At 50.8% G+C, this 12,410-nt stretch overlaps 1 protein-coding gene across 1 annotated transcript in view; it reads right to left on the bottom strand.

Annotated features, from left to right (window-relative positions):
* Positions 1-244: 244 nt before the first annotated feature.
* Trarg1 (trafficking regulator of GLUT4 (SLC2A4) 1) overlaps positions 245-12,410 on the bottom strand; it is a 20,386-nt gene continuing 8,220 nt past the window's right edge. The window contains exons 2-3 of the mRNA NM_001039163.2: positions 5,448-5,580; positions 245-2,699 (exon numbers count right to left, since the gene is read on the bottom strand). Coding sequence (NP_001034252.1) covers positions 2,689-2,699; positions 5,448-5,580 — 144 coding nt within the window. The 3' untranslated portion in view covers positions 245-2,688. The remainder of the gene's footprint in view (positions 2,700-5,447; positions 5,581-12,410) is intronic.

The following is a 12,410-nucleotide window of genomic DNA, read 5'->3' as shown; positions in this document are numbered from 1 at the left end:
ATACACACACACACACACACACACACACACACACACACACACACACATGAGAACATGAGACCAGCTCACTTTGTAGTATGTAAAACCAAGGCCCAGAGAGGATGATGACTGCCTACAGAAATGCCTTGAGTTGTCTATGGAGCCCCTATGACCTCAGGCTCCTTAGGCCTGCAGCCAGATCCAGGGATTGGCAGGTTGAGTAGACACCCCCTGCTTGGGTGTTTGGAAACGCTCACCTCAGGAGTACATACACAGAGAACATATATGTTCAGTTTTATTTCTTTCCATGCCAAGAAATACAGAGTCACTAGTGTGTGTGGTGGGGAGGAGGCAATTCTTGATGTTCACCAGGATGCCCAGGAGAGGCTGAGTCACTCCGCTCAGCCACTGGGATCATACAGCCGGCAGCTGAACCAAGCCAGAGTTCAGATGGCAGGGCCCCGTCCCTCTGAGCTCCAGTGGGAACTGGGGACTGAGAGAACTCTCACTCACTCTCCTTCCACCCCAATGTCTCTCTCCTCCTGCCCTGTGCTCCGTCTGTCCAGGGGATATCTTGGGGACCTCCAGGCTGGGTCCCCGAAACCACTGGGAGGCTCCCAGGTTGTTCTTGCCTGTTCTGGCTAAGCCATCCCCCTAATATAGAGACTCAGTTTGTTCCAGACTGAAGTACGAATGAGTGTGTGAGTGTGTGCGGGTGTGCATGTGTGAAGGTGTGACTGGCAGGCCTAGTGTACAGCTCTGACTAAGAGACAGGGAGGAATGGCTGGGTGTGACCTAGACTCCAGTGGTGTAGAAGCCATCATGACAATGACTACACAGTATCTGTCCTGGGAGGGCCTTTAGGAGGCCACCCACTCAGGATCGGGAGTCTAGGACAAGTGTTCTTTAGGTAGGAACCTCTCAAATCGCACACTCGCTCTGGGTTCACCTGCTCACTTCCCACAGAAAACGAGGATGTCCCTAGTTTGGTTTCAGAGGTCCCACAAAGGGTGGGCAGCCAGTTCCTGCTTTAGGAACAGAAGTCCAAGTTCACTTCCTCAGTGGGAGCCTGACTTAGGGGCACCAACCCCCTAAGAGACACTCCCAACACCTCAGTCCTCCAAGCAGCTGCTCTGAAACCCCAGAGCCTCTCCCAGCAGCCAGCGCTCTGTGCTAACTTGGCCTGTCCAGCATCTCTGAGATTTTAGGGAGCCAAGCATGGAGCCTGGGGAAGGAGGGATCAGGATCCTAATTTTGCTCAGAGGAAGTGAACTTCCCATCCCCAGCCAGTGTAGTGATGGCAGTAGACCTGTCCCCTCCCCCCCCCTGAAGCCAATAATCCTGGCTGCTGGGCAGGGGAGGCCCCTCTAGCAGGTCTGAGCTGAAGGTGGTGGTGCCAGTGGAGTATGACATGGGTAGACGGGGCTCAGAGCAGGCAAGGCCAGCAGGTGAAGCCCCCGTGGGCACAGCCAGGCAAAAATAAATGGAGAAATAGAGATGCGACGAGCATGAGGCCGTTTGGCAGAGGGCTGTTCGGCTTCTTTCCCGTGTTCTGCTAGGTCCTAAGACTAGGGCCTACTGGGCCTTTGCTTCCAGTCATGGTCCCTACTCCCCAAACTGCCCTTTCAGCTGAGCCTCTCCTGCCGGACTCCTTGGACTCCAGGTCAAGAAATAACATGCCTTCCTAAGAATTCTCTAGCTCCCTCCCTTACAAGCGGCAGCAAAGACTTCCCAGAACCTTTGAATAAACAGAGTCCAGTAGGAGTCTCAAAGCTACCTCTGGGGAAAGCTGATGCTGCTGTGAATGGCCTGGGACCCAGGACCAGGAACAGAGCATCCATTAGAGCTCGGCTAACAGTCTGAAGCCAGGATCCACTTCAGCTCTTCTGTGTAGGATCCCCTGAATACCCTGTATAAGGCTCCTGAACCACTTGTGTAGGTTACCAAATGGGATCCCAGACCTCCAAAGAGTCCGTGGCAAGACCTGGGACAGGTCAAGTTCTAGGGCTTCCAGATGGGTGCCTGCAGGTATAGCACAGGTGGAAATCAAGAGGCAGAACCTGCAGTTCTGGAAAACACTCTGGATCCAGAGTCCTTGGTAGAGAAGCCTCGAGCTTGACATTCGGCAAGAGTGCCAGGTGTGCCATGCTATTCCTATCCAGTCATCAATAGAGGATTTCCATGTGGCTCTTGTCTCTTTGCCAGTGGGTATCCAGGGTCTGTGCTGAGTGACAGATTCCCCCTGGGCTCCGGCTGGGATCACAGTGGATGCTCGGCACAAAGCATGCAAGCCATCTGTTTACTCCCCTTCAAGAAAAATAGAAAAGATGTGCTCATGTCCATAGACACCCAGTGCTTCTTTCTTGGCTGTGGGGCTGGTTTTCTTCCCATTCTGGCAGTTTACGCTACGTGTAAGTCCCAGGAATTGTGGGATGAGAAACAAGCCCGAGAACTGAGGTCAAAAGGCGAGAGATGTAACTATGAGATTGAGTTCACGGCCAACTTCATTCCAGATTTTCCCTTCCGTCTGCCGTGGGCTGACAAAGGAGTGACGTAGAGATTTCCCTCCAAGTTTGTGCTTTTGGAGCTTGGGGACAGGTGGGCACTCGGCAGCCACCATCCTGTCCTCTGTAATGTGTGGGGACATGTGGGTTCGGTCGGAGCTCTCCAGCTGGCTGGCGTCTGCCTCCGCTCCAAACAGCTCTGTGGTTACTTCGGAACTGTAAAGAAAAGAAAGGTTATGAGGAACCGGCGCTGAGAACACTGGGTCTTCAGGTCCCTGACTTAAAGAGCCATGAGGCCGTGCTGAATTGTCTCTTGGTGAGAAATGGTAACCAGGATGACGTAGGGTTAGGTTTTGGGGGAATTCCTGCCAAGGGGAAGATTGTGGCCTTGTTTGATTGGGTAGAAGATGATCATGTGACACCAAGTGGACCAATTAAAATCAATTCCGGGACTTTTCGTTGGAGGCATTCATTTTAAAAGACAGCCTCTCACTAAGTATCCTTGGCTAAGCCTGGAGCCTGCCTTGTAGATCAGGCCACCAGCCTCTGCCTCCCAAATACTGATATAAAAGACATGAGCCACCACAGCCAGCCTAGAGGGGACTGATTTTCTTTTAGGCAGAGTCTCTCACGTGGCCTATGGCTGTCCCTACACCCATTGGCCCTAACGCTCTGATCCTTCAGCACCCCCGTACCTAGGGCTAGGATTACAGACACGTGCCACAGTGTCTGTACATCACTCCTTAAAAGTCTCACTGCTTAACTGGTTTGCATGTTTGCCTCTCCTAAGACACCATTATCCCTGGTGGCTGTCACCCCACCATCCTAAGGAGAGATGCTGCTTAGGAAAGGAGCCAACACAGGGAAGGCAGAGCAAGCGTGGGACAGAGTACCTAGATACAGCTTCACACCAAACCAGGGCATTCCACTCTGAAGTTTCCCTTATGAAAACTACAGATTTCCTTTGCCAAACTGAATTCAGAGGTTGTCCGGCAACAGTGAGAAGCAGAAGAACAGATAAGCTGGGACATGGTGATAGCCCAGTGCTTCAGACTGCTGCCTCCTTCCACTCACATGCTGTTCACATGCCGCTCACATGCTGCTCACATGCTGCTCACATGCCACTCACATGCTGCTCACATGTCGTTCACATGCTGCTCACATGCTGTTCACATGTCATTCACATGCTGTTCACATGCCGCTCACATGCTGCTCACATGCCGCTCACATGCTGCTCACATGCCGCTCACATGCTGCTCACATGCCATTCACATGCTGCTCACATGCCATTCACATGCTGCTCACATGCCACTCACATGCTGCTCACATGCCGCTCATGCTGCTCACATGCCGCTCACATGCTGCTCACATGCTGCTCACATGCCGCTCACATGCCGCTCACATGCTGCTCACATGCCGCTCACATGCCGCTCACATGCTGCTCACATGCCATTCACATGCTGCTCACATGCTGCTCACATGCTGTTCACATTCCATTCACATGCTGTTCACATGCTGCTCACATGCCACTCACATGCTGCTCACATGTCGTTCACATGCTGCTCACATGCTGCTCACATGCCACTCACATGCTGCTCACATGTCGTTCACATGCTGCTCACATGCTGTTCACATGTCATTCACATGCTGCTCACATGCTGTTCACATGCTGCTCACATGCTGTTCACATGTCATTCACATGCTGTTCACATGCCGCTCACATGCTGCTCACATGCCGCTCACATGCTGCTCACATGCCACTCACATGCTGCTCACATGCTGCTCACATGCTGCTCACATGCCACTCACATGCTGCTCACATGCTGCTCACATGCTGCTCACATGCCGTTCACATGCTGCTCACATGCCACTCACATGCTGCTCACATGCTGTTCACATTCCATTCACATGCCACTACTTGCTGCCCACGTGCTGTTCGCATGCCGCTCACATCCATCAGACTTTCCACACTGATGGAGAAAGCTGAGGCTGGAAGCTTATGGAATGTGAAACTTCTTTTCCACAGGAAGTGGATCTAAACTGAGTCCAGGCAAGCTGACCAAAAACCTGCACACACGCGTCTCCTGAGTAGACAAGACTGCCCTGCCCATGACCCCAGGTGCTGAGCACTTCCTGCTCTAGACCAGTACCTCCCACACTGGTACATGAATTGGAACTCTTATTGGAATCAGTTTCTGAGCTGATGTTGCTTCTCTAGCGTGAATGAGGCCTGGTGTCCCAGCTTTTGGCACCACCAAAGAAAGAAAGTCTAAAATACAGATTTCTATTTAGTGGGTTCAGGATGAAGTCTGACAGTCTAAAATAGCCCCAGGTAATGCCCCTGCAGTGGGACGATGGAGCAAATTCTGAATAGCAAGATCTTCAGGGGCGAGGCTTAGATTGATCTCTGAAATAAACAGAAATGTCCCAGTGTATCTATCCCATGCTCATGACAGCTCTGAGATAAATAATTCCACACTCTCACAGATATGACTGACAGTGTCATCTGAAAAAGATTTCCACCTGGGACCAGTTCCCTGGGCCACCTTCAGGTACTCAGAGTGTTGCTTCCTGCTTTCCTCCAAACACGCTGCTTGCTTCTGGTCTACCCTGACTGCGGCAAGGAGCCTGTTCTTCGGTATCTGGATCCATCCCATCCATTATCCAGTGATGTCACAAAAGCCCTCCATGATGGAGGCTTCTTCTCTGTACTTCATACTTGAAAATGCAAGGTTCAGCCAAATGGGACACTGGCCCAGGTCCCAGGCCATCAAAATTGAGACTGGAATTTGTGGCCTCTGATTCCTAGGCCAGTGCCCACTCTATACTCTTTTATTGATCCACAAGTTCGGGCATCGATGAGTCAGAAAACCCATCCTCACCTAAATGGTCCTGACCGGAGTGGAAGGCTACAGCTACCCGCCCCTGCCCCATGCTTCCGTGCCCCGTGCTCCCATGCCTCACCTGTGAAGTTGACAGTGACAGCCACGATGATGATAACGATACCCAGGATGATGAAGGTGATGCTAAGCAGCCGTGCCAGGCGGCCCAGCCTCCGTGCCCCATCCAGGTCCCCCTGCTGCACACTACTTCGAGACTGCAGAGAGAAAGGGAGGGCAGAGAAACTTCAGGAAGCTTGTCCATCAGTCGTGTGGACATGGAAGCCATGCGGTGTCCTGGTGAACTTCTACCTACACCACACCTTCCCTGCCACCCACAGTCTCACAGGCTCCTCCAGGACAGATGGCCTGCGCTTCTTGCAGACCCCTCTCTAAGGGGACAGCTGGGCCTAAAGGACTTCCTCTCAGGGTAGTGACAGGGCAGGGGCAGGGTGGCAGGGGCAGGTGATATAGTGAAGATCCAAGACCTGAGAGGAGGGACAGGTCCAGAAACTTGCAGGAACACACAACACAGGCCAGAAACCCTGCAGATCCCTCCCGATGGCAATTCCGAAGCCACATGGGGACTGGAAGAAAGCCCTGTGGTTCTCTCTGCTCACAGAATGCCTGATCCCCTTGTCCTTGCCACACACCCGAAGGCAGTGGCATCCTCTCATTCCTCTGAGACCCAGTAATCTAGTTAAAGCAGATGGGTGTGAGTGGATGGGGTGGATGCAGGTGGATGGGGGGTGGATCCAGGCAGGTGTGGGTGGATGGGAGTGGATGGGGTGGATGCATGCGGGTGTGGGTGGTTAGGTGATCCGTGCAGGGGGATGGGGTGGAGGTGGGTGATGCGTGCAGGTGCGGGTGAATGGAGCAGGTATGAGCGTACCTGTTAATATGAATGGGGGGGGCGGATGCATGTGAGTGCAGGTGGAGGACAGTGATGCGGGTGGATGCAAGTGGTGTGGAGGACAAAGGACACTATAAGGTCAGGGCCACCCCTAGGTAAGCCCTGGCCACCTTAGTGGGAGGTGTATTCAAACATTTGCAAAGGTGACCCTGGGCCCCTCCTACTATGGCCCAAGGCTCTGTGACAGCCAGGGCTGGCCCCATGTCTTCAGAGCCTTAGCGTCCCTCTGTCCATCTTGGGCTCCATGCATTTGCCCAGAACTCTAGGCTACCCAGGCACAGAGGGGTGGGGCTGCTTTCAGGGCCACAGACAAACTGGAGGCTTCTTCACAGTACTTGAAGACACGAGGTTCAGCCAGACAGGACACTGGCTCAGGTCCCAGGCCATCAGGGCTGAGACTGGACTCCTGGCCTTTGACTCTCAGCCCCTTTCTACGTCCCTTTCTATTGATCCAGCAAGTCCAGGCCTGAGATGAATTTGTTTTGGAGATCTGTAGTGCTAAGGATAAAACCCAGGGCTTTGCCTGTGCTTGGCAAGCACTTTTCCTACTGAGCTCTATCTCAGACCTTAAAAAATGTGTGTGTGTATATATAAATATATATATAATTTATATTTATATATACATTTATATATACACAGAATGCACACATATATGTATATGTGTGTAGAATATATGCACACATATATGTATATATTCCTTTGTACAGGGTTTTGCTAAATTACCTGGTCTGATTTTAAATTCATCTATAACCCAGGCAGTAGCTGAACTCTCAGTCCTTTTACTTCAGCCTGCCAAGTAGTTGGAGTTCCAGGTCTGCACCCTGGCCCTAGCCATATATTTTATCTCCTAACTCATGTGCAGACATGTGCAACAGGGACATGTAAGCAAGTACCTTGATGGTGGTGGTGGTGGTGGTGGTGGTGGTGGTGGTGGTGGTGGTGGTGGTGGTGACAGTGACTAACTGAGCTCAGGATGGCACCTAGAGATCTTACTGTCTTTAGAATCATCCTAGCCTACTACAGGTGCTGCCCCACTTGCCTGATTTAACAGAAAAGCCAAGGGCCAGGGACATGACTTCTCCTTCCCTTCCTGCTCATGATGCGGGAACCCCCCACCCCCACCCTTGCACTCTTGCCCCAATTCAGGAACCACACCCCTACCCCTGCACTCTCACCCAATGGGGGAACCCCCACCCCTGCCCTCTCACCCAATGGGGGAACCCCCACCCCTGCCCTCTCACCCAATGGGGGAACCCCCACCCCTGCCCTCTTACCCTGATGTGGGAACCCCCTAACCCCTGCCTTCTTGCCCTGATGTGGGAACCCCACCCTGCCCTCTTGCCTTGTCCTCTTTTCACCTCTCAGATTCTATCCCATCCTTTAACTGCATTCCTTTCAGAGTGACAGCCAGAACAGAGTGGCACCTACCTGTCCCTTGCTTTCTGAGACTCCTCACACCTGCATACTGGCAACAACTGCTGTCTACCACCTAAGTCACAACTGGTTTCTTGTTTCTTCGCTCACTTTAAACACTGGGGATTGAACCCAGGGCCTTGTGCGTGCTGCACAAATGCTTTACCACTGAGCCCCCTCCTCAGAGTCACCACACACATTTCCTCTCCTGGTCAATTCCACGGCTGCTTGCTATCTAACATTCTTGTGCCTGTCCTAGTTCCTTTTTCACCTGAGGAGACACACGAGACTTATGAGAGCTTATGAAAGAGGAGAAGCAAGAACTTCTGGGATGAGGGCTGCAGTGTTGATGTCAAGGACAGGTAGGAACCACAGAGATTCCTCCTCTAAGGGAAGAAGAGTGTTGTGTACAGATGACTGCAGGGCAGAGGTACACGTGCTTAATAGTTCCTGCCTGAGGGAAGTAGGAGGCACCAAGGAAAGGCCACTAGTTCTGGAGCTACAGAGTGGGGATATAAGAGGCTGTGGGAAGGGTGTCTTTCTTAGTTACTGGTGTCTTCCAGTAACTTCCAGAAGCTAAAAACAAAGGGGGAGGGTATGGATCTTGGTTCAAGAAGCAAGAAGTTGACGCTGGTAAAGGTAGGGCAGGAGGGTGGAAGGATTGGAAACCCACTTCTGAAAGGTTTCCCTGGCTGTCAGTGAGGACCAGAATGGAGGTGGAAAGACAGTGTGGCTTGGCAGCATATGTTCATCATCCTAGCACTCAGGAGGCTGAGGCAGGAGGATTACCAGTGAAAGCTTTGCCTGAGGACCCTAGCGAGGCCCTGTCACTATGATACTAATATTCCCGGAGAGATGACTCAGCTCATAAAGTGCTTGCTTTGCTGGGCCCACAGCACCATGCCCAGCATCAGGCATGTTGGTATGTCTGAGCACAAGGTTCAGAATTTTTAATCTGTATGTGAATATCTGCATGAGAGTATGTTACATGTGTATGGGTGCCCACGGAGGCCAGAAGAGGGCATCAGACCCACTGCAGCTGGTGTTAACAGGGTGGTCGTGAGCTGCCCAGAATGGGTGCTGAGAACTGAATTTGAAGGCCTCTGGAAAAGTAGCAGGTGGTTTTAACCATGGAGCCATCTCTCCAGCCTCTGTGTGAGTTTTAATAAGAAAGACAGAGCTCTAAACTTAAACTCGTGTGTGTGTGTGTGTGTGTGTGTGTGTGTGTGTGTGTGCAGATATGTGTATGTATATGCAGGTATGTGTGTGTGCAGGTATGTGTGTATATATGCAGGTATGTGTGCACAGGTGTGTGTGTATACAGGTGTGTGTGTACATATATGTGTGTGTATATGTGTAAATAAAAACTTAGAAAATTAAATAAAACATGACAATTAAATAAAAAGACAGGGCTAGGGGTTGGGGATTTAGCTCAGTGGTAGAGCGCTTGCCTAGGAAGTGCAAGGCCCTGGGTTCGGTCCCCAGCTCCGAAAAAAAAAGAACCCCCCCCCCAAAAAAAGACAGGGCTGTGGTGACACATGCCTTTTATCCCAGCACTGGGGAAGCAGAGACGGGTGGTTCTCTGTGAGTCTGGGGCTAGCCTGGTCTACAGAGTGAGTTCTAGGATGGTCAAGTCTAAGCAAAAAAAAAAAAAAAAAAAAAGAAAGAAACAAAGAAACAAAGGAAGGATGGAAGGAAGGAAGGAAGGAAAGAAGGAAGGAAGGAAGGAAGGAAGAATAAAAAGAGTGACTTGAACTCATTAAAATGTGCTCATGGCCAGGCATGGTGGCGCATGCCTTTGATCCCAGCACTGGGACAACAGAGGCAGGCTGATCTCTGTGAGTTCAAGCCCAGCCTGGTCTACAAATTGAGTCCAAAACAACCAGGGCTACACAGAGAAGCCCCGTGTCAAAAAAACAAAACAAAACAACATCAAAACAAAAAAATAAAAAAAGTTCATTTAGCTCTGTAATAAAGATTTGTAAAGCAATTGAAAAATTAAATCTCTAACTCTATAAAAAGAATAGTAAGGTGAACAATAACTAAGAAAAACATAATAAACTGACCTGTGGCCTCACATGCACATGCAGATCAACACACACACACACACACACACACACACACACACACACACACACACACACACAAGTTCAGTTCAGTTCAGAGACTGGGGAGTTGGTTCAGTGGGTAAGAGCACTGGCTGCTTCTCCAGAGGACCCAGGTTTGATTCCCAGCACCCACATGGCAGTTCCCAACCTTCTGTAATAGTTTCAGAGGATCTGCCCCCTCTTCTGGCTTCTGAGGGTAATGCATGCATGTCATGCATAGATAGACACACAGGCAAAACACTGTACACATAAAATAATAATCTCTAAATTAGTAATTGCATGTCTGTCATCCCAGCACTGGGAAAGGAGGGGAGAAGGCTGATTCCCATGGCCGGGGCTAGCCTGTGCAGACAGAACCCTGAGCTTTGGGTGCTGTTGAGAGATTCTGTTGCAAGGCGATCACAGAACACTAGGGGGAGACACTGCAAGTCCTCCTCTGGCTTCCATGTGCACATATGCCTACACACTAGTGTGCAAGCACACACGTACCACACACAAGCTGAATGAGTCAGCAGTAAGGAACTGAGAGAGTCCCATCTGCTCAGCATCTAGGCTTCACATCGTCCATAGGGGAAAAAACAATTCGGCTCAACTTTGTATCTCCTGTTAAAATCCTTACCACCCTCTTCCACAAGCTCTGGGCAGCCACTCTGTGCTGCCCCAGGCAGGATGAGTCCTGACTTCCAGTGCCTTTTCTCCTTTCCAGTCCTCTGCTTCCCCAGTCCTACGTAGCCAAATCCTCTCACTGTGGCTTACTCCAGGAAAATCCTTTCCATGAAACATTCCTAGATTCCTCCACATCTAGGGAGTAAAAAGAAACCCTTCTAGTGTTTGGGTGTTTACCTTGTCTCAAGATCTATACTGAACGTGCCCCACCCCCGACCCCCAGTCATGGTATTTCTTTCTCTGAAGACTCTTATGAGGCAGGGCTGAAGCCAGGGTGTAGAACACTGTGTGTGCATGGGAAGAGAGGCGATGGCCAGAGAGAGGCCACATCAGGAGGAGCCACATGAGGCATGGTGATACCTGTCTGTAATCCCAGGTATCCTCTGGGAGGGGGTGGAGCAAGTCAGGAAGACTGAGCTTGAGGCTAGCCTGAGTTACATAGTCAGTTTGAGGGCATCCCGGGCTAACTATTGAGATCCTGTGGAAGCGGATGGAAAAGAAGAGGAGAGGGAGGAGACACAGGAGGCATCTTGACTGATGTATAACGGGCTGGATTTAGTCCTGGGGGCTTTTAATTTTTTATTTTTTAAAAATATTTATTTGTTTGTTTATTTTAGACAGTTTCAAGACAGGTGTAGCCTGGCTGTCCTAGAACTCACTTTGTAGACCAGGCTAGACTGGTTGGGGCAGATCCAAAGACTTGAAACAAGTAAGGATCTGGGAAAGAGCCCACGCTGGAGAAGTGATGGAGTCAGATGTCATATGGAGAGTAGGAAAGAGACTGAGATGATGTGCGGTTTTCTAGCTTGGTTGATGGAGACGCGGAGTTGAGATGCCTGGGCATTGTGAGTTTGTCTAAGTTTGGGACCCACTCATGAATCCATGCTACCTCCAGCCACCGGGATGGCTAGCCCATGTCACTGAATTTGTGACATCAGTGATTGGGCATTAGAAGAAAGAGGAGCTGACATAGAGAAAGACCTTGGGGTTTTCTGAGAGGTTCAAAATTAGCAATTTTATGGCTGTGGAGCATGGCAGCACCTGTAATCCCAGCTATCCTGGAGTCAAAGGAAGGAGAACCAAACATTCCAGGCCAGCCTGGACAGCGTGGAGTGACTGACTCCGTCTCCAAAAACCTGTTTTAAAGATTTGAGGAAGTATGTCCAGTGGCAGGTCACTAGCCTAGCATGCACAGGACAGTAAGGTCGGTCCCCAACACTGCAAAAGGAAAGATAGAAGGGAGAAACTCTGAGGTGGCCTTGGGTAATTTCTGAAGGAGTCTAAGCTGTAAGCCCTATGCGTGGGGCACAGGAGCGGGAACGGGTTAGGAGTGGGAACGGGTTTGCTGCAAGTCCAAACCCCACTTCAGAGAGGAACACCTGTGCATACAGTAATGATTCAGGACCATGGAGAGACACAGTGTGGCTGCCTGTCTGTCCAGTATACACAGAGGCACAAGTCCCCAAAGCTCAGCTCCGCATGTGCCTTTGTGCCTGACAGACAGCAGCACGTGCTCCTGGTTGGGACTCGGCACATGCGCCTTCTAAGAAGATGGATGCACAAATGAACAAGTCTGAGCATGAGAAAACTGTGTCGCCCTACAGCAGCCTGACTATGGAACGTGCTTAAGGAGGGCAAGAGAGGCAGTTTTGTCAGAAGCGTGCTTCGCCTAGCGTGTACAGAGCCCTGAGGTCTACCCCTGGCACCACGTAAGTCAGGCATGGTGATACATGCATGCCTCTAATCCCAGCACCTGTGAGGAGGAGGCAGGAGAATCAAGAGTTCAAGGTCTAGCTGGGCATGTTGATGCACATCTTCAAGTCTAAGCACTTGGGAGTCAGGGAGGCAGTTTGAACTTTGAACTGTGAGTTCAAAGACAGTTTGGTCAGGTAGCAAGTTCCAAAGCCAAGCAAGACTATGTAGCAAGCCCCTGTCTCACAATCACGGA

This window comes from Rattus norvegicus, chromosome 10 (assembly GCF_036323735.1).
Source record: "Rattus norvegicus strain BN/NHsdMcwi chromosome 10, GRCr8, whole genome shotgun sequence".
Classification (NCBI taxonomy): domain Eukaryota; kingdom Metazoa; phylum Chordata; class Mammalia; order Rodentia; family Muridae; genus Rattus; species Rattus norvegicus.
The sequence above is the reverse complement of the archived record's forward strand: the minus strand, read 5'-3'. Positions and strand labels throughout refer to the sequence as shown.